We start from the raw sequence: 23,076 nt of genomic DNA, 5'->3' as shown, positions 1-23,076 counted from the left end.
AATTATAGAAATTGCAAACAAAATAAAAATTATTTTCAAATGATAGAAACTATAAAAATTGAAAAACAAAACCAGAAAATAAAAATTATAGAAAAACATAGAAATTGTAAATAAATAATGAAAATACAAGAAAATTAATAGATTGTAGAAAATAGAAAAATGTAAAAAAACATAAATTATAAAACATTGGAAATTATAACAAAACACTAAAAGTGAAAAAAAAATAAGAAAATTGAAAACTGAAAAAGACCATTTTTCTTCTAATTCATCATTCAAGGGTAATTTGATCATGAAAATTGTTATTTATGCTGATATGAACACTTATGATAATAAATATTTAAATATGCAAGAAAGATGAGTTTTGAAAAATAAAAACTTGTGGTAAATGTAAATTTAAGGGAAATGTTGAAAACTCATGGTAACTTGGTAAAGAGCATTAGTTCAAGTCAATTTCTAAATAACAGGGGTAAGTAAGTCAATTTGTCCTACTGGCTCGAAGCTCGACAACAAAAAGGTTTGTAACTTTTGTACTTTTTTTAGGGTTTTAGATTAGATGTCTCTTCAAAATTCAAACCGCTGAGCGTAGGGTTTATCGCCATCCTACTCATTTCCAGGTTTTAGGTTTGTGCGGTTTTGTTTTCTCATTCAAAGGAAACTTAAAATCGTCATGTGGGCGCTTCGTAGAGCTGTTCATCCTCTCAGGTAATATGATATTTCGCTCCATTTAATGCTGTTTATTCGTATTCTTCTTTAGATGAAATTGCTTAAGCATGCGTGAAATCATCTAATGTGTTTCAATTTATCAGATGGGTTTCGTCAAATTTAACCGCACTTAGGTTTTCTATTTCTGGGTTTTGTCCAGCATAACGTCCAGTCCTCTCCCCGCCATCTCTGTTTGTGTGTTATAATCTCTATTAGTCAAGTTTCTTTATGAATATTAAGTTAATTATTGGTTTTTTTTTTTTTTTTCTTTCCTTTTTTTTAGATTGCAAATGATTTTATTTCTACTGCAGCTATACGACTTTGGCCAGATTCTTCTTGTTTTCTTTTACTCTGCAAATATTTTAACCTGGATTGCATCCTTAGGGGTCAAGGATATCGCCGAGTTGTCTCTTCAGCTTGTGCTAAATTCGATATTGCAAGTAATCATGAAGAACACATTGTGGGAATTTGCGACTCTAGCCAGTTTACGTCTGGTAAAAGCATTCCTCTGGAGGGATTTCACCAAACGCGGCATCTTAATGCAAGGTTCTCTCTGGGGAGTAGTACCCGTAGCCTTTCTTCGCAGGCTGGTGCAAAAAGCAGCGGGGAGGAAGATGAGTTGGAAGATGGATTTTCCGAGCTTGAAGGTCCATCTAACACAGAAGAAATTGGAGAGGATGCTGTAGGAGAGGAGAATGATGAGGAATTGGTTTCCCAGCCAGAGCTCTCAGATGATGATGCAGTAGAGAGCATGGGTGATGCCTCCCATAACGAACTTGATGTGGAAGCTGATATTTGTACAAGTGACACAGGTGAGACAGAGTTACGGAAGAAGAGGGGTCATTCAGACTTGTTCAAAGTTATAATGGCTGCTTCACGTGATTCTGTTCGTGATGCTCTCAATAAATGGGTTGGAAAAAGTAACATGGTGAGCCGGCCTGAGATATTGTCTGCCATGCTTAATCTCCGGAAGCGCCGGATGTATGAAAGGGCTTTGCAGGTTTTCACTTTTTACTGATCAAATGGTTTATTTTTTAAGTTATCAATTATTGCTTTAATTGTTTTGTCAGTTCAATGTTAATGGAACTTGGATTGTTATGTGCATGGGAACTGGGTTCAGGCACAAACGTTTGATTCTGGGGGACACTATTCTCTCTTCTGTAGACAAGTACACTAAAGAAGTAGTGCATGTCTAAGATTTGAAATATTCTACCCTTAACCAAGTAAGAGATGAGAAAGCATGAAAAGTGGGAGATATTGGTTGTAGTGCATAGCTTGTTCAAAAGCATACCATATAGTTCTTTTTTTTCTCTTATGATACTCTTTTTCTTGTAATTATCAAAGAGCAAACTGATGTATATGATTTTTGTAATGCAAGCTCCTTGTTCTGGTTTTAGTGGTTGTATATATTCTATATTTGTATAATACACTACTTTATATTTTCTCAAAAAGGAGAGAGAGGGAGAGGGAGAGATGTTCTTTTTGCTTTCATAAAGGAAGATATCACATGTTATCTTATAATTTTTATTTCAAACAATTTCCAAACTTTGCAGTTATATGAACTCTGTGGTCCTAATGACCACTATGACATTCTTTTTTGTTTTAATTTAAATAATTGTGAAATAAAATAGTCATATCGATGTTAGATCAACTTAAATTCTGTTTTTCTTTCTACATACTTGGTGCTTAGAAACAATTTTATGGTTTTATATTAAATATCCTTCCCTTGTAAAAAACATTTGAGTGATACATCAGATAAGCACATTTTACATTGAGTCATGTTCAAAAAAGAATAAATTGACATATGGAGTGCTATATTCAGAACAGAATGAGAAGATAAGAAATAAAGAGTAAGGAGGGGTAGGAAATTTTAGTGTACTAAAAGATATCCATAATGAAATCCTGAACTCCATTCTACTTCTAGGTTTTTGAAGTTGAAACTTTTGATGGTTATTGGCTCTATAGTAAGGTCATATGGCAAGAAATGCTTCAGACTCATTATTAGACCTGTTCATGTGCCATGTAGTATGGTGGGCATGCTTGGTCTAGTCCATTCTTTATTGGGTTGAACATATTTTGAGGCCCATGGGCTTGGGCTCAGGCTTTAAGTATCAGGCCTGATTATTTTTTGGGCCGGGCTTGGGCTTTTGTAAATAACCCTGGTCCGATAATATTATATATAATAAAAATATATATTAGTAAATAGTAATATATAATAATATTATATATTAGTTATATCATAAAAATATATATTTGTAATATTTAATGAATTTTGCTTGGGTCCCAAATTTACTTTTACTTTCTATTTAGACCGGGCTTTGGGCTTTATATGAGGGTTGGGCTTGGTGTCTGGCCTGGACATTTTCTATCGATAAGTGTTAAATGGTAAAGCCTTGCTCGAGCCCAACCCTTGAATGGGTCCACTGCTCAGCTGTGGAGCCATTTTCTTAGTTATATGAATTTAAGTTGGGCTATGCCGAGGTCGGTTAAGGAGCTGTTGTGTTGCTGGAAGCTTATGGGTTTGAGCAAGAAAAAGAAGACTGTTTGGAAGACGATTCCAATTGCTGTGTTGTGGTCCATCTGGTCTGAGAGGAATAGAAGGATTTTCTGTAACAAGGCTTTAAGTCTGGAAGAGCTAATTCAAAAAACAGTGGGCAAACTGATGTCTTGGGTGTCTGTGTCTCAGCCTCCTGTGTGTAATTTCTTCTCAATAAATATTACTTTACCTTTTCCAAAAAAAAGGATTCAAATATATAGTCATACTAAATGAATTGAATTCGAATTGAAAATTGATGATTTGATTATAAATTGAATCAAATTTGGATATACCTGTGTGTAACTGTTGATTTGATCAGTCAGCCTTTTCTGGGATTGATCCCAGCCTCCTGTGTGTAATTTCTTCTCAATAAATATTACTTTACTTTTGGGGTAGATGGAAGGTCAAACTTGTAGAAAGCAAGAAAAGGCTATGACAAATGGCAGATCATTTGCGTAGGTGGTGTCAGGGGAAATAGACAAAAATATACCAGTGTCTAAAGGGAGAGGGCTGAACAAGCAACCTCAAACAGGGAGGGTTGCTGGTTCGACCATTAAAACAGGGGGCATGATTTGTTAAGAGGTCACGTGGGAGGAAAAGACTTAGAAAATGGGCCCAGTCGAGTGGATCCCTTTTCTGGTGGGCCGGAGAAGGCAACTCAAGTAAAGGCTTTAAATCTGGGTTCCTATATTACAAGTTTTGAGCCCAAGGCCCATTACAAGACAGATCGGCCAAGGGACCCTTTAAGTGAGCACATGACTGGGAGGAGGGATGAGCTGATAGACGAAATTAAGCGTCTATCTTCTTCTACCCCGAGTCCCTCTCAATCGAACAGTTCAGGCGCAAAATCTCAAGACTCTCAGTCTCGAGGCTCTCTGCAGTGGGTCCCATCCAACCTGGCGAACCTTCTCTCACCAGATAGGTGCAACCCGAGATACTTGAAGCCTAGTGATTTGAACAGAATAGGGTTTGAAGATTGGTTGAGTGAACAAAACAACAATGATGATTCTGATAGAGACGAAACTATAAGTTTGGGAAGTCTGTCTCCGAAAAGCAACAATGATTTACTTGAAATAGAAAGTTTGCATACATAGCTGTTGTTTTTCGAGGAAGAGATTGAAGAGGCAGGTGGCGGGAAGACTAGAAATGGTGAAGAAAATGGTCCTAAAGCTGTGAAAACTCCTCTTCCCTTTGTCGAGGGAGCTGACCCTGAGTCTAATGAATTACAGGATGTTGGTGGAGAGGGACAAGAATCGGCCGTGAGGATGGATGTGGGTATTCTAGTGTCGGAAACACAGAGAAAGGTTTTCCAAGTGGGTAGGTCGTCAGGAAGTGATTCTTTCACTATGTCTACTTCACAACTTTGTCCAAAAAGGGGAAAGGCCTTAAAACCATTTGTCGCCTGTCAGCAACTCAATTCCAATGATTCTAGTCCTACCCCCGTTCTACCAGGTATGGGTGTCAATTCTTGTTTAGGTACTGACTTGTCTGCTATGCCTGTAGCAGATATTCCGGCTTCCCATCCAGGAGGTTCTGATGCAAGAGAGAGGGTGATAGTGGAAGGAGGAGAGAGGGTGATGGAAGGAAGTAGTAAGGGGGAAGCAGACGGAATTTGGGAGTTGGTCTGTACAATGGAGGAACTATAAAAAAAGGAAGGATTCTTAGAGAGATGCTGTAGCCAAAATAAGTGTGAGCAAGGTAAAATTCTTCCTCAGACATTGGCTGGAAAGGATGGAGAAAAAAAAAGGATGATTGTTGTATTAGGAGGGGGGGGGGAAAGGAACAAAGAAGAAAAAAAGATCTGAAGTGGAAAGGCTAATCTCAGACATTGAGGGGGATTTAGAATTTAGTGGTAGAGGGGATAGGAGGAAGGGCCTAAAATGAGGAGATTATGGCCTTTTCATGGTTTTTTTTGCTATCTTGTCTCGATGAAAATCATTAGCTGGAATGTAAGAGGGTTAGGGAGTGCAAGAAAGAGAAGGGTGATCAAAGACCTACTCCAAAGGGAAAAACCCGATATTGTGCTGTTACAAGAATCCAAAATGATGGAATTAGATGGGAGATGGGTGAGGAGCTTTTGGAGGTCTAGAGGTTTAGGTTGGAGCTCATCTCTTTCTTGGGGAGCCTCGGGGGGGATCGTAACATTGTGGAGGGAGGATGTGGTGGAAGTAGTGGAAGAATTGATAGCCAGATTCTTAGTTTCTGATGGAGGGTGATTTGGCCCCCAGGTTGTGCTGCATCAGTTTCCATTAAGTGTAAGGATGTAGAGAATGGGTGTGTATGGGTCTTAACCAATGTTTATGGCCCTAATTCCTATAGAGAGAAGAATGAGATGTGGGAGGAACTATATGCAATCAAGGGGCTATGGGATGGCCCTTGGTGCTTGGGCGGGGATTTTAATGTCATTAGGTTGTCTAATGAAACCAGTAATCCCCAATAGGTAATTATAACAAGCATGAGGAAATTTAATGGCTTTATTGAAGAATGTGAACTAAAGGAAATACCTCTGCTGCAAGCCAGTTACACTTGGTCCAACCTTCAGGAAACCCCTTTGTGTTCGAAGTTGGACATGTTCTTATTTAACCTTGCCTGGGAGAATAGTTTGGAAAACTTGGTTGCTAGAGCGTTACCCAGGGTCACCTCCGATCACTGTCCTATCCAGATAGGTACTGAGTTTTTTCCTACAGGACCCGAACCTTTTAGATTCGAAAATGTGGCTTACGCATCCAGATTTTGTGAAAAAAGTGAAGGAATGATGGGGTGAGGAGGAGAGGGGGGTAAGATGGAAGGGGATCGAGTTTCATAAGAAATTAAAAGGGTTGAGAGCCAAAATAAAAGAGTGGAATAAAGATCATTTTGGTAGAATTGAGGAGCAAAAATTGTTCCTAATCTCTCGAATAGAAAACTTAGATGTAAAGGAATCTCAAAATGGGTTGACCGAGGAGGATAGGGTGTTAAGGAGACAATTGAAAAAGGATTTGGAAGAGGTGTTACTGAGGGAAGAAATCAGTTGGAGACAAAAATCTAGACTTGGCAAATGGAAGACGAAGAAAGAATCTTGTGACCAAACTAGAGATAGGAGAGGAGGTGATTACCAACCAGGATGACATAGCCAGAAAATTTGTGGACCACTTCAAATCGATTTATAGAAGACCTTTGAGTGAGAGAGCAGTTGTGGAAGGGGTGGAATGGCCAAGAATTGATGACGGAGTGGCAAGGTGGCTGGAAAGGGATTTTGAGGAAGAAGAGATTAAGAAAGCTGTCTTTCTAATGGATAGATCCAAGGCTCCAAGTCCAGATGGCTTTACAATGGTTTTTTTATCAAGACTGTTGGGAGGTGTTGAAAGAGGATTTAGTTGAAGTCTTTAAGGAATTTGTAGACAATCACATTATAAGCTCTGGAATTAATGCCACCTTTTTGGCCTTGATACTTAAGAAGAATGATGCCAACCACCCAAAAGATTATAGGCCTATTAGTCTGGTGACAAGCATCTATAAAATTCTGACTAAAGTGCTCTCGTTGAGGATCAAAATAGTCCTCCCTTCTATCATTAGTGAAACCCAGGGGGCTTTCATTCAAGGGCGACAAATAACAAATCAGATCTTAATTGTGAATGAGTGTATGGAGGAAATGAAAAGGTCTGGTAAGAGAGGTTTCATTTGTAAATTGGATCTTGAAAAGGCCTATGATTTGGTGGACTGGAAGTTTCTATTAGAGGTTATGCGAAACTGTGGATTTGGGGACAAGTGGTAAAACCAGTTGTTGTTGATACCTCCTTCTCGGTTCCTTCTTCCATAACCCGAGCTCGGAGAAGGAAGAGATAAGAGGGCCCTATGGAGAATGTGGTCAGAAATCCATAATAGAGTCCGACCACAACGTAGTTGGATTTTTGGGTGTATCTGTACTTGCCACTATTCTATTCTAGTAAATGGTATGGTGAGGGACTTTTTTCCAGCTTGCAGGGGTGTTAGGCAAGGGGATCCACTCTCACCCTTCCTTTTTACCTTAGTAGCTGATGTGATTAGTAGGATCATTACTAAGGCTGACAGTGAAGATGCCATTAGGGGTTGGAGAATAGGGAGACACCAAGTCCCCGTCACCCACCTTCAGTTTGCAGATGACCTAATGATCTTTTGTGAAGGAGGTTTTAGCGAAAAGGTAGCAAACCTAAAGGAGCTAATCAAAGGATTTGAAAGTATTTCTAATTTGAGAATAAATTTGGAAAAGAGCTGCATAGCGGGTATAAATTTGGAGGTAGGGGAGGTCGAGGCTATTGCGGAGTGTCTTGAGTGTTCCACCTCTGCTTGGCCTATGTCATATTTAGGGCTTCCTTTAGGGGCAAATCCTAGGGAGAGTAGATTTTGGACCCCAGTGATAGAAAAGTTTGAGAAGAGATTAGCCTCATGGAAGATGAATTATGTCTCTTTAGGAGGGAGAATTACCCTAATAAGAGCTACCTTGGCTAACTTACCTACCTATTTGTTGTCTGTTTTTAGGATACCAGTTAGGGAAGCTAGGAAACTGGAGAAGTTGATGAGAGATTTCTTATGGGAGTAGGGACAAGAAAAACAGGATCACTTGGTTAATTGGGAAATTGTGTGCAGTAAAGAAGAGGGGGGTTTGGGACTTGGGAGGGTAAATAGAAAAAATCAAGCTCTGTTAAGGAAATGGTTGTGGCGATGGCCATTGGAAAGAGAGAGATTGTGGCATGAGGTGGTGGGAAGCATTCATGGGAGGTCAGAGAATGGATGGGATGCTGGTGTATCAAGGCAAGCTAACCTAGCAGCACCTTGGAAGGCCATTCACAACATCCTTCCTCAATTCCTCAATTTTATCAGGTATGAAGTTTGTTCTGCCAACACTGTTCATTTTTGAGAGGATATTTGGGTAGGAGTTATACCTTTAAAGGATTAGTTCTCTTCGCTATTTTCTGTTTCTTTGTACAAAAAAGAGGTGGCCTCAAAATTTGTCTCACCTTTGGGAACACCTTTAGATCCTACTTGGGATTTTGGGTTTTGTAGAGGACTTAGGGATGATGAAATTGAATCTCTTTCTGTCTTGCTTGGTTGTCATAATCAGGTTTGTTTGGATCCCTCAAAGCCAGATAAGAGGGTATGGACTCCTAGACCCAATGGAACCTTCACTTGTGCTTCTTTCTTCAAGTCCATCTCTCAACTTTCTACTCACCAACCCTTTCCGTCGAAAGAAATTTGGTGCAGGCCAGTTCCCCAAAAAATTATGGCATTTTGTTGGAAAGTATTCTATGGGAAAGTAAACATTCTAAATAACCTACAAAAGAGAAGACCTTTCCTCTGTATTTCTCCTAATTGGTGTATCCTCTGTAGAGCTCACGGTGAGGATTGTTACCACCTATTAATATCTTGTCCCTTTTCTGTAGACCTTTGGGCTTGGCTACTTTCGTTGTTTGGGTGTAGTTGGAGTCTACCAGCAAAAGTTCACATGCTCTTCAACCATTCTACCTTTTATTGGCCTACAAAAATAGGGAGAATTATGTGGAGATGTGCTCGTGCTGCCTTAATTTGGACTCTTTGGGAAAAAAGGAATATTAGAATTTTTCAAGAAAAGGAAATGAATAGTTAGGAATTAAAAGATTGTGTGTTAAATAGGGCAATACTTTGGTTGAAGACCTTGGAAATCTTTCATCAATTCTCCTTTAATGACTTTTGGAAAAATTGGTCAGCAGTAGCGAGGTGTTCATCTCTAAAGGACAAATCAATTACAAGTTGGTCTCCTCCATTCGAAGGCTCACTGAAATTGAACTTTGATGGAAGTAGCATGGGTAATCCAGGATTCTCCGGAATGGGGGGTGCTTTGAGAAATGAGAAGGGAGAGATTTTGTTGCTCTACTCAGGTCCCTTGGGAATTGGGGACTCCATCAGGGCAGAACTTTTAGCTGCTGTACAAGGGGTGCAATTTGCAAACCAGCTGGGGGTACAACACCTAACAATCGAGGGGGATTCCAAAGTGGTGGTGGGTTGGTTGAAGAATCTTGAAGAGGCTATGTGGCGTTACAAAAATGAAATGAAGAAATTTAGTTGGTTGACAAGGAATATGTTGGTCATTGTACAGTGGGTGGGAGATCAGCAAATACTTTGTCAGATGTGTTAGCTAAGCAAGGGGTAAATAGGGAAGAATTGTTTTGGGCTCAGTTGTGATTCTTGCTTTTCTTTCCTAGTTTACTTGTAAGATTCAAGGAGGGGCTGCAGCTCGCGCCTCTCCTTGGGATGTTGTATGAATTCACTCTAAATCTGCTTCTGAATTAATAAATTTATTATCATTCATAAAAAAAGTATTACTTTACCTTTTCCAAAAAAAAGGATTCAAATATATAGTCATAGTATAAATGAATTGAATTCGAATTGAAAATTGAGGATTTGATTATAAATTGAATCAAATTTGGATATACCTTGATTTGATTGTATATATATAATAATATAATGTATTTATGTGATAAATTTTATAGTACATATTTATAAATTTGTAGGTGTAGGTGGGCAAGTATATCCTTCATAGAACTTAAATGGCAAAAGCTTTTGGAGAGGATTTTCATAGTACGCAAGGGTATTAGTGTACTACTATTTAACAAAACCCAAGAACATAATGACCTTAGACCCTAGTCTAGTCGTATGACTGAGAGGACTTAAAGGGTTTCTTCATTCTTTTCGATGACTAGCCATTGAAAGGATTAAAAAGAGACAAGACATGGTTTCTTTTTCCAAAATCTAAAACCCACTGTTCTTGATGAGAACTATGAACAAGGGTTTCTTTTTTCAAATCTGCTGCTACTGGTCCCTATCAAGATAATTCTCAATGCCGTCTTCTAAACCCTTTTTTCTTCTTCCATTTTAGCTACCTTCTTTAGATTTTTTTTTGTTTTCTTTTTCTCTTCTTCCAATATCTGTAACCTTCTTTTGATTTTCTTTTCTTCCAATAGCAGCTACCTTCTAAATCCATTGTTAAAGCAGCAAGTGCCAGTGGTTGAAGATCTGAATGGGTTTGATGGTTTTTCAATTTTCTGAGTTTTGGTTTTTTAGTGATCTAGGTTCTAGTACAATCTTAAAGGCTGATTATTGGCAGGATTTCAAGTTTAGGAGAGAAAATTTTGGTAATATTAAGAACTTAAAATGACTGTCCAGTAGTCATTGAATGCAAAGCAAAAAAATTTTCCAGCTATTTTTTTAACCTTTAATAGGTAAGAAGGTGGAAATAAGCTCTTCTTTTATTTTTTGCTTATATTCTTTATTCATTCTTCTACTATTTTTTGTATGGAGAACAAGCATGCATATGAGCAAATCAAATCGAATTGTAATAGGATATCCAGCTATTCAATCGAATTGAATTCAAATATAAGAGTTTTCATATCTGTTGGATTCAAATCGAATTCGGATATCCCAAAATTTTCATTGAATCAAATTTGGATATACCTCTATCCAAATTCGATTTGATCCTATTGCATCCCTACAATAGGCTGAAACTTTGCAGGTGTTGAATTAAGAATGAGTTACAGAGTGATAGTCAAGGTCCAGTTCAGTCTTGTCTCTGTTGAAGTCTTGATTGTTTCTTGGTTTAGCTAGATGATGCAGCAAAAGTATGCCTGATGTAGGCAGATACTTTTTTGTTATCTTGTATGAATTGATTAAACACATGGATAAATGCCTTAGAAAGTTAGAAACAAAAGGTTTTAAAGTAAATAGAACTAAAACAGAATAATATGGCATGCAAATTTAATAACAATGGGAGTGCAAATCAGGGTACACCTAGGATTGGAGACCAATAGATAACTCAATATGACCTTTTTTCAGTACCTTGGTTTGATAATTCATAACAAGGGAGAGATTGAGAAGGGTGTCATCCATAGAACTAGAGGAGGATGGGCAAAACGGAGGGGTGTATCTGGAGTTTTATGTGATAGGAAAATGCACTTAGAATCTTAGATTAAAAGGAAAGTTCTATAAAGCAGTTGTAAGGCCAGCTATGTTGAATTTCTGTGTTGCTGATAAGAAAAGGCCAGCTATGTTGAATGGAACAGAGTGCTGGTTGGTCAAGAAACAACATATCCAGAAAATGAGTGTGGTAGAAATGCATATGCTGAGATGGATGAGTGGAAAAACTAGAAAGTATAGTATTAGAAATGAAGTAATTTGTTGGACTTAAGAGTAGCTTCAATAAAATGTGAGAATGTAGAGTTGTAGACTAAGATGGTCTCGTCATGTGCATTATAGAAGACCATCGACAGCACCCATAAGTGATTTGTTACAAGTTGAATGGGGCTAGAAGGGCAAAGGGTAGACCAAAACGGGCATGGGTAGAAGTAATAAGAAAATTTGAGTGCCTAACAATGGATATTGCATTAAACAAACTGGACTGGCAAAGCAGCATTCTTGTATTCAACCCCATATAGTTGTGATAAGGCTTGGATGATGATGGTGATTATAATTGCTGACATTATGTGTTTTTTAATCCTCCACTAGGATTTATTTCACACTTAGGCTTTCTCTAGTGGACATTTAGGTGTTTTGAATCCTTGGTCTGCAATTATTGATGTGATTCACAGCCCTCATGTATTTTGATTTACTGATGCACCATGAATAATGATAAATGATAATTACATGTGCAAATATTCTATGTTATTCAGTAAGCAACAAAAAAACTTTATTAATTCAAGTATAAGGGTGTAAATGAAGGCCCTTTATATAAAGTTTGGAAGTTCTTTACAATACCCTCTACACCCAAAACAAACAACCATCTGAAAACAAACTGCTCCTCTTAAAACTTCAAAAGAAAGGTCTTTCAGAGGGAAAACCCAATCAATAAGAAGAATACTAGAAATGCACACAGATTGAAAAGATTTTTCTCATTTTCTTCAACTCTTCAAGTGTGACAAATTCTCTTCTTTCATATACACCAACAAACTGCATTTTGAAACATAAATCATATAATGGTACCTCTGGAACCAGTCTCATGTTTGGGAATAGAATAGCAGACTCCAAATTTTGCATCAAGTCATCAACACTGTGCACTTACTGATCTCCCTTTTCAACAGCGGTCTTCTAAAAATAGGAGACCACAGAACCACCATGGCCAGCATATAAATCCTTTACTGTATTGACCCACCTGAGTAAATATGATTTATGCAAAGCTCAAAAATTTTCAAAGCTGCTTCAGTCATCCTTTCACAATCTGATCCTTGCACATCACCTGCTTTAGACCCAGTTAAAGGTTCAAAATCATAGAAAACCTTGATGACACCATCCAAAAACCAACCATGTAGGATGTATTAACTGTTTGAGAGCATAGTTTTCAAGGTGCAAATGTGAGGCCAGGCGATGGGGTGGCACTAGTTGCCTAGGTGATGGATTTTTTAAATGAAAAACATGAATCCTACAGTAGTTTCCTAGGTTCTGTACCAACTTGAAACCATCATTCATTAATTATTATCTATAATTTTCATAAAAAGTATAAATTTCAGATTCAAGTATTGAAAAACAACATATTCATGAGATTTAAAAGAATAAAGAAAAGAAAATTTGTAAAATATAGGGGCTGAGCCCTGTTTTTGTCCTAGGAAAAGAAGAAAAGAAAAGGTGGAAGAAGAATCTGTTTTTGTCTTTGTAACTTATTGCTTCAGGTTTTTAAGTCTTTGAGGGTTCAAAACAGCATTACATCATATGTTGATTGAACTAGAACAAATAATAAAATAATAAAAAGAAATTGGTATATAAAACCACAAAATGAATATTTTAGTTCAGTATATTTTCACAAAATTAATAATATAAAAGTATTTCCATAGAGGCTTGTACAAATTAGCTTGGTGATTAAGCGAGGTGATCCTCCATGTGCACCTTGTCACCTAGGTGCCCATGTAGGTGTCACCTTGACAATTATGTTTGAGAGTTCAACCTTGAACCATCTTTCCACATGGAAAACTCTGGACCACAGGTGATGTTTGGTATGGTGGTACCATTGCTGTTTCTACCTGAAATGTTTTGGGTTGATTGGTAGTTTGATACAAATTGGTGAGTGATATGTTGTCACATCACATGAGAGTCACTTAAGCTAGAATGATTGGACTGCACCCCCTCTAGAGCAAGTAACATCAATTTTATTTTCTACAAACAGCCTCACACATGCATTTTTAAGGTACCAGAAACATCCTTATGTAACAGTTTTATGCCAATTGTGGGTCAGGAGTTTCTCAATGCACACCTAGCTCCCACCTCTTCCATCCTGTTCCTATGCTCAAAGTACTCAATATTGCTCTGAACAGTTGGGGTGCTTCTTTTGTCTGTACTTAGTGACATTTCCATGGAAATAGTAAACCCATTTTATTGCAGAAACGATCCTTGCAGCGAGAATGAAGATTGTTGTCCATATCTGTCAAGGAAACTGCTCTATCTCCTTCAGAGATCGGAGGTTGTTTCCTTTTTTTTTATCTTGGTTAGGGAGGATGTAATCTTTGTCCTTAGTTGTCCATAATATTCAGTTGCTGTGAGCAAATTGAAACCTCAAGGCTCCATTTTTTTGCAGTGCAATTTATTTATACTGCATTTGTGTAAATGAGAACAGTGTATTTACCTGTGCTTTGGGTTTTACTTTGCTTCAGATTTTATTTTACTTCATCTGCAATGCAAATGGACACAATAAGGCAATGACTGAAGCACAAATAAATCAGATTTTTTTTTGATAGATAATAAATCTGATTTTTTGATCAATAAAATAAACATGAGTTTGCACTCCCATATTTTGTTTTGATCAGTAAATGGTTCAATTCATAAAGATTAATTAAGGAATATTACAAAAAAATTGTGACACAAGAATAAGCACCTTTACAATCCCAAATTACATAATTGTCCAAACAGTTGATCAGTGATGTAGTAGCACTGGAATAAATTATCACAAGACAGAAAGAGAGAGTAGAGAGAGAGAGGAGAAAGGGTAGAGAAAGAGAGAGAAAGAAATCCCAAGGAATCACTCCCAAGGGTCCTGGAATCACTCTTGGGTTTGTGGAAATCAATCCTACTACAAACTTCTGAGAGAACTCTAAAGAATATCTTCATTAGTTTAAAAAGCTAGAGAAAGATCTATTCATAGAGTGGCTGTGTGGCTTGGAATACTGTTCATAATAATTACGAAAATACCACTCCTTGTTTTGTTCCTCAAGAAATGACTTTCTACCTACTAATGCAAATAAACTGAAAATTGATAGAGAATCAAGGTTTAAAATGTCGATGTCGATGGAAATGTCACTTACCAAAATATAGGACATATGTCTGAATAGGGAGACCTCCAACTCTATCTTGATAAGATAAGACTGATAAGATAAGATAAGTCTCTTTTAATCCTAATCTAATAAGATAAGATAATCTCTCTTAATCCTAATCTAATAAGATAAATCTCTCTTAATCCTAATCTAATAAGATAAGATAATCTAATCTACTAACTTAATAAGATAAGAATAACAAGATAGTCTAATCTAATTTGCTGAATGGATAAGATTGTTGCTGTCGAATTGGATAGGATGAGAACACCGGGTCATTGCTGCTGCTGCTCCCAATACGCATCCACATCATTACTCCCCTCTTGGACTACGAGCTTGTCCTCGAGCTCGAATTCAAGATTGGTGTCGGGAAACACCGTCAAAGGAATCCCGGATAGGTGGAATGACTTTGCCCTCCTGGATCGGGTTCCAATGAAGAGGGTTCATCCTCATCTTCCTCTTGTTTCACCAGGAGGTAGAAAAGTCTCTTGCACTTGTGCCCTGCTGAGTAGAGTTCATCGCAATTAAAACATTGTCCCCTCGCCCTGCGTTTTGCCATCTCAGCCCTGGACAAGTGCTTAATAGGGGGTGCAACGACGCTGCTCCCCACACTGGATGCTGATCTGGAATTGTTGCTCGTTTGTGGCTTCCGTTCTTGGTTGGCTGCTGAATATGGAGCCATTCTGAGTGGTTCCGGGGATGCTCATGCTGATAGAGGCCGCCCCATACTGAAGGTTTCGCCGCTGAGTTGTAGTTTGCGTTCGAAGGCGCGAGCTATATTCATGGCTGTAACCAGGTTGGGGGGATTCTGCATTTCCACGTCCACCCGCAGGGGTTCTGCTAACCTAGCGGTGAACATGTCTACCTGCTGATCCGGTCGCACTGAAAATGCCCTCGCGAGGAGGGTCTGGAACTGGCGTTGGTATTTTGCCACCGTGTTGATTTGTTTAAGGTTAATCAGCTCGCCTAAGGGGTTGCTTGTTAGTGGGGGCCCAAATCTAAAAAGGCAGTAGGACTTGAACTGGGTCCAACTGAGCCTAGGTTCTTCCTGTTCTAATCGATAGAACCAGAGTTGTGCTTCCTCTGTTAAGTGAAAGGTGGCTAGGCTTACCTTATCCCGGTCGTCTGTCCGTTGATTTCGAAAAAACTGCTCGCATCGTACAACTAGCCCAAGGGATCTCCGTTGCCGTTGTACGACGGGAATTCTAACCTGCTGTACTTGGGGATGACTACGGCCCCCTGGTTGCCGAACTGCTGTTCGCCGGAAGACTCCGGCAGATCTGGTCGGCGGCCGCTAGTGGCTGCCACCCCTTCTATGTTCCTCTCTTTGCTAGAAAGGAATAACTCCATCAGACGCCGTAGCTCCTTGACTTCATTCTTGATTTCCCGTACTTCCAAGCTGGTCTCCATGAGCCGGTGCTCGAGTTCGTGGACCCTGGACGGCAGCTGCTCCAGATCACCCATGACGCCTTGCTCTGATACCAAAATGTTATGGGCCCGGGCGTAGGATCTCGTCACGGGTCGGTCCACGGGGAGAACCTCTAGTTTTCTCTTGCCCCTCCCTTTGCGTGCTGACCCTATCGTGGCGACCTAAGGGGTGATTTGTCCAAGAGATCACCCTAACTCTCCTTTACTCTTCTCTTTGACTGAAATTTTGAATGCCTTTATTCAATAATAGTGGCTCCTTAAATAGGAGATTACAAGAGTCCTGCTCCTAGGGAGACTTCTTGCTGAATAGGGAGACCTCCAACTCTATCTTGATAAGATAAGACTGATAAGATAAGATAAGTCTCTCTTAATCCTAATCTAATAAGATAAGATAATTTCTCTTAATCCTAATCTAATAAGATAAGTATCTCTTAATCCTAATCTAATAAGATAAGATAATCTAATCTACTAACTTAATAAGATAAGAATAACAAGATAGTCTAATCTAATATGCTGAATGGATAAGACTGTTGCTGCCGAATTGGATAGGATGAGAACACCGGATCATTGCTGCTGCTTCTCCCAATACGCATCCACATCATGTTGGAAGCTCCTTTTTCAACATTTCCTATCTTGTCTTGGCCCATACTCTTTTGGTCTTCAATGCTGACACCTATAGGTTGAAATTATTCATTCATAGCTTTAGCTCTAGGATGGTGTTAACATGAAAGAAATCACCTTTATCTTCAACTTCATACTTCTCATTGGCTTCAAATTCTTTGTTGTAACCAGCTACTTCTCTATCTTTAGAGCCAATTCAATAGCATGATCCAAGTCATAAATTTGAACAGTAGACAATTCATTCTTGATATCATCCCTTAGTCCATTTGTTAAATGAACTAATTTGTGCCTTTGACTTTCTGTAATCTCACATCTAATATATAATTAATCAAACTTATGCATAACTTTAACTTTTTTGCAAACACCTCTTCATATCTGCCTGCATGGTAATAGGATATTTATATTCTACTCTGTTTTCTAGTTGTTGCTCAAGAGTTCTCCACCATACTCTAGCATGACCTGCAAGCTTCATGCATGCAAATCTAAACCTCTTTTTTTCAAACATATTATGCCAATCAAAATATTCTTTTAGTTCAGCAATCCAATCAAAGAATGCTTGCAGGTCTTCATCTCCTTGAAATTAGGGATTTTCTTTTCTCTTGTGACATTCTTGAAAACCTTACTCCTATAGCCAATATTATTAGATCTGTTTTCCTTGACCATCTTTTCAAGTAAGTCAACCATAGACCTTTTGTATGGTTCAAAGACCTGATAGTCATTGTTTCGAGACCCATAAGATTGTTTAGAAGTTACCCTAGGCTTATAGAATCACTCACTTTCTAAGAACATGGTACATAATCATTAGCTCTGATGCCAAAACTGATGTAGTAGGGATGGAATAAACTATCACAAGACTGATTTGATGTGTGTGTATTTTATATGAGAGAGTTGCCTTGTGAATACTGTTCATATCATAATTACAAAAATGGCACTCGTTTGTGCATTTTTTTTTGATAATTGACTCCTTGTCTTTTGCATTACGAAACACAGTAGCTTCTTTCATTTGATTCTCCAGCTCCTGCCCAAAATATATAGAAATACATAAAATTTCAGAAAATTCCACCTAGTGCCCAAAAATATAGAGATATATAAAATTTCAGAAAATTCCAAATTTGATTCTCCAGTTCCTCCATTAATGGGCACTTCTTTCATTTACAATTAGGAATGTGGAACAAAAAATTTATAAAAATTTCCTCTAGTGGGAACTTGTACCCATTAACCTCTACCTGATTACTTCTAAAATGGATTTTTAGATAGACATCCAATGGTCCTATTAATTGTTCTTATGGTTTGGGAGAACTTCTCCGGAGATAAAGTGGATAAGGAATTGAAAATACACTTTCTTTGTAAGTTTCACAGGCCTTAAAAGAATGTTGGTTATTATTGCTAAAATAGAAATAAGCAAGATGATATTCTTTTGTGGCATTCTGGTTTGCCCTCTAATCCTCTTATAAGGCTTTTGGATTCTCTTTTTTCTCTGATTATATTATATTTTGTTTATTTTACATGCAGTTATCAGAGTGGTTGGAGGAAAATAAGCACCTTGATTTTATTGAACATGATTATGCTTCTCGCCTTGATTTGATTGCTAAAGTACGTAATCTCCAAAAGGCTGAGAAGTACATTAAGAGTATTCCAGAATCTTTCAGAGGGGAAGTAGTCTATCGAACCCTCTTGGCTAACTGTGTTCGTTCTGTAAACATGAAGAAAGCAGAGGAGGTTTTTAACAAAATGAAGGACTTGGAGTTCCCACTCACAGTGTTTACTTGCAACCAGTTACTTTTGCTGTATAAGAAGCTTGACAAAAAGAAAATAGCTGATGTGCTACTGTTGATGGAGAAGGAAAATGTCAAACCATCTCTTTTCACATATAGGATCTTAATAGACACTAAAGGCCAGTCCAATGACATTTTGGGAATGGAGCAGTTGCTTGAGACCATGAATGCTAAAGGAGTTGAACCTGACTTACAAACCAAAGCCACTATTGCTAAACATTATGCTGATGCAGGACTCAATGACAAGGCGGACAAGGTCTTGAAGGAGATGGAAGGGAGTAATAATTTGAAGGAGAATCGTGGGGCTTCCAGGGCCTTACTTCTTCTCTATGCAGCCCGTGGAAAGAGTGATGATGTCATGAGAGTCTGGAAGGCATGTGAGCCAAACCCATTGATGGAGGAGTACCTAGCTGCTATTGAAGCTTGGGGCAAGCTGGGAAACATAAAGGAGGCTGAGTCAGTCTTTGAGAGGATGATCAAGAAAAGGAAGTCCAGCTCAAAGTGCTATACTTGCCTTCTGAAAGTTTATGCAGAACATAAGATGTTAGGCAAGGGGAAGGAGCTTGTGAAGAGGATGGCAGATAGTGGATGCCATATTCCCCCGTTGACATGGGATGCTATTGTGAAGCTGTATGTGGAGGCTGGGGAGGTGGAGAAGGCAGACTCAATCCTGAATAAGGCAGTCCAGCAAAGGCATTTGAGGCCACTATACAACTCATACATGACCATCATGGATAAGTATGCAAAGAGGGGTGATGTCCATAATGCTGAAAAAATATTCAACAGATTGAGGCAGTCAGGGTACCTTGGTCGGGTTCGGCAGTACCAAGTTCTCCTCGAGGCTTATATAAATGCCAAAACTCCAGCTTACGGCTTCAGGGAGAGGTTGAAGGCAGACAATTTGTTCCCAAACAGAGCATTGGCGTCCCAGTTGGTGAAGGTAGATGCATTCAGGAAGATAGCCATGTCGGATCTGTTTGATTGATTGGTTGATTTTTGGAGTTGTCCGTGCCTCCTTCCACTTGTGTTGCCCTGCATGGTTGGATGTATTTGGATTCCTTGAGGGGCTCAACTAATATAACACAGGGCATAAGCTCGGTCTGCAAGTGTTTGTGCTATACAATTCTTAAATTTGTACAAATGTAGGCTTGGCTTTAGAGGTGAATAACCAAACTGAATATTTTGTCAAGATGACACCCTGGCTGTTAATGTCTTTTTCTTCTATCGTATTTCCTCTCTCTATTAACTTAAATAATTTCTATCTTATTTCTTTACTCCTTTTTTTTAAAACTGACCATTGTATTTCAGCTCCTTCATTCTTTCTTTTTAATGATAAACTTTTCGTTTCATTTAATGCAAGTATATTTTTAGGGTGTTGGGATAGGGTGGGGAGAAAAGAACAATGTTAGGGCTGCAAATGGTATGCTATTTTATTTGATTTTGAGTTGCGATCGTATTAGATCTATCTGGATGATTGAATCAATGTTTAGGAACTTACCTAACTCAGGGTTCTGATGAAAAAACTCCTCATAAAAGTAAGGGGGGGGGGGGGGGAGTTGGCTTAGTAATTCTGCTTGTTCTCTTCTTCTTGCCCGTAAAGATATTTCTACGAAGTTAATGAGCTTAGGTCTCCTTGCTTTTCAAGGAGTTTAAGAACGTCCTTCACCTTCTCCATATCTGCAAAAGTTCAATTCAGAGACTAGAGATATAAATTTGTGCCACTTGCAAGTGGTCACAAAACATTTCTGTGCATTCATTTTGTAAATACAAAATTATTAGTTAATTGGGAAGCGTCAATATTACCAATCTTTGATTATATTCTCTGGATGTCTTACAGATGAATAAATGAAATCTGTGTTGTGCAGGTTCTCACTAAAATATCCTTGTGTGCGTGTGTTTTGGCCCTCAACATCTAGATTCAAGATCAGCATATCTTCTCATCCGAAGCAATTATTTTTCAAACAATATTCGGTAGTAGTGCTACCTAACGGGAAAGTACCTGTGGAAAAGAGTAATGTTTTATGATTCCAGTTTAGTGAACTCAAGGTTATAGGTGCTGTCCCCTTTTTTCTATACATAAAAAAATGGAATTTGAATTTTGGGTTCTCAATAGTTCATCTTGTTGATATAGCAGGTTCTAGTGCATTTGAAATTTGGAGAACAAAAACAAAGAAAGCACCAAAATCCATATCCCCAAATACAAATTCAATAACCAGAATAAAAGGCATGGGAAGAAAAATTGAAACCATTTTTCCTCTGGTGTGAAAAAAAGTGTTATTGAACTCACATTCATCATCTAAGAAGCCACAATTGCGATTAAGAAAGAAAAGCAACAAATTGGAAGAACAATAAAAAACCAATGGTTGGCTTGACTTGGCACGAACCAGCACAACGGCACGATGGCACACAGACCGTCTCAGGCCCGACACATTGGTTCGGGCCATGTTGGGTCTGGGGTTTGAAGTCCATGGGCTGGCACATCCCAGCTTGCGGCACGACCTATGACGGGCTGGCGGGCCTGTAGCGGGCCGTGCTTGGCCTATATATTTTTTTTTGGGGGGGCGGGGTGGGGGGCTTACAAAAATACCCCCTGATAATTATAAACTATATAGGGGGGTATTTATGTATTTTGGTTATGGGGGGAGAAAAAACGATACAAATGCCTCCCAATAGCTATATAACAGCTAGTTTAGGAGAGTATTTTGGGTAATTGAATTGTTTTCAATTCCTATAAATAACCCTATCATCCACCATTCTTATCACACCAATTCAACAATTCTTTTAATCTCTTCTCTAGTTCTCATACTCTCTGAAGTTTTAATCTCCCAATCTTTCAAATTCTCAATCTCCAATAAATTCTTTGAACTTTGATTGGTTGATTCTCCAATTCTCAACTTTATTGAAGTTTCAACAACAAGGCTTGCTTAACTAGCTCAAGTATCTCAAGTTAGCAATTTGGGAGGCTTGGACTCTTGGAGTTAAAAGGCTTCAACCGTTGAAATCAAGTTAGGATTCTGAATCGGCAATCTAGGTAACTCCAATTAAATTAATTTTTATTTTTTTAGAATTTAAAAAATGGCCTACTCCTCTAGAAACCAATTCCACATGTTAAGTCGACGATATTTATTCGCATCATGATAGTGTTAGCATTGTTATGGATGCTATTGATATTGATGGAACTTTCACCCCTACTACTGATATTAGGGGAAAGAAAAAGTGGGCCTCTAAGTTGATTAGCCCGGTTTGGAAAAAATATTTAAACTAGAGGAGGTTGAGGGGAAGGGAATAAAAGTTGTTTGCCAAAAATGTAGGGAAGACTTTAGCTATTGTAGCAAGGGTGGTATTGGCCATTTGGGTAGAAATTTGCTCATTGAGAAAGAAGAAAATGGAGAGAAACAACACAAACACAAATTGGGTAGGGGGTTTGGTACATTTAAATATTCTAAAGAAAAAATAATGCAACGATTAGCAAAATACATTGTACATGCTGAACAACCATTTTTGTTAGCTGAAAATACTAAACTTGAAAAATGGTTACGTAATTATGTAATCCACAATTTTAAAAAAATTTCTAGGCATACTATTAGATCAGATGATTTAAAAATTTTTTATTTATATAAACAAAATTTAATTTATATGTTATCAAATCTTAATTCTAAAGTTGCAATTACTTCTGATGTTGGAATTTTAAATTTAACATAAACTATATATGGGTTACTAGTCATTTTATTGATGAAAATTGACTTAAATAAAAGAATTTTAAGTTTTACTAGGCTTGAATGGCCACATACTAGTTATTGTTGCAAGCACTTTAAATACTTTACACACTTATGGAATTGGCAATAAATTAATTTATATTTGTTTTGACAATGCTAGTAATAATGATTCAACAATAAATATTTAAAATCTCAATTAAAATCATGTTTAAATAGTAAATTATTTTATATCAGATGTGCATGTCACATCTTAAAAATGTATTCAGGATGCTTTAAATATTATTTCTACTCATATTTTCTAAAATTAGAAATTGTATTATATATATATATATATGTATTGTTAAACATAGATGGAATTCTAGTTATGCTATGTTAGAAAGTTATATTTCTTACAAACAAATTTTTAATGATTTTTATAATACAAAAATGCCTATTGATATGTTATTTGAGGAAGACTAGGAAATTGCAATTTGTATAAGAGATTTTTTAAAACATTTTTATGATACAACTGATGAATTATTGGGTATTTATTATGAAAGGATGAGAGATCCATCATATAGATGGCTGAACCCTGCAGGTAGGTTGGGAAAAATTTCAAAAATTTCTCTCTCCCATTTGGGAATCACATTCCCTATTTTAGAAAACTGCATTTTCAAGGATCAATCTTGAAACTAAACCAGACTGGATCTAAAACCAAAAGGGAGTGGAGAGTTATACCTGATATGAAGTAACAATAACCTCCAATGAAGGCGTTTACACCCAAGGATAGATCCAAAGACTACTTCCACCAAAGATGACACAGTACAGGATGAAGCAGAATCAACAGGATGAGTCTTCAGCAAGAACCTGATTCTTCAACAAGAATCTGATGGAGGGCTAGTGAGCACGACTTCTGATTACTTTTTCTGCCAAAAGGTAATATCAAGAACCCTTCTTGATTGCTCCCACAGTGGAGATCGAACAGGTATGGCGGCAATAGCAAGAGAGAGCAAGAGCAGAAGATAGAAACAGTCAAACTA

The 23,076-nt window shown here is 37.9% G+C and overlaps 1 protein-coding gene across 1 annotated transcript; it reads left to right on the top strand.

Moving 5' to 3' along the window:
- Positions 1-536: 536 nt before the first annotated feature.
- Positions 537-19,647, top strand: LOC104590858 (pentatricopeptide repeat-containing protein At1g80270, mitochondrial-like). The gene is made up of 3 exons (XM_010249613.3): positions 537-702; positions 1,087-1,702; positions 18,079-19,647. The coding sequence occupies exons 1-3, from the start codon at positions 668-670 to the stop codon at positions 19,324-19,326; spliced, it is 1,899 nt and encodes a 632-aa protein (XP_010247915.2). The 5' UTR covers positions 537-667; the 3' UTR covers positions 19,327-19,647.
- Positions 19,648-23,076: the final 3,429 nt, after the last annotated feature.

This window comes from Nelumbo nucifera, chromosome 2 (assembly GCF_055504915.1).
Source record: "Nelumbo nucifera cultivar China Antique chromosome 2, China Antique-T2T, whole genome shotgun sequence".
Classification (NCBI taxonomy): domain Eukaryota; kingdom Viridiplantae; phylum Streptophyta; class Magnoliopsida; order Proteales; family Nelumbonaceae; genus Nelumbo; species Nelumbo nucifera.
This window is presented reverse-complemented; position numbering and strand designations above follow the sequence as displayed.

Bases quoted from the DNA above. Each gene is read 5' to 3' on its own strand.
- LOC104590858 (XM_010249613.3), top strand. From the start codon at position 668: ATGTGGGCGCTTCGTAGAGCTGTTCATCCTCTCAG. The intron at 703-1,086 runs GTAATATGATAT...TTGCATCCTTAG, and splicing joins AGAGCTGTTCATCCTCTCAG to GGGTCAAGGATATCGCCGAG. The intron at 1,703-18,078 runs GTTTTCACTTTT...TTTTACATGCAG, and splicing joins TGTATGAAAGGGCTTTGCAG to TTATCAGAGTGGTTGGAGGA.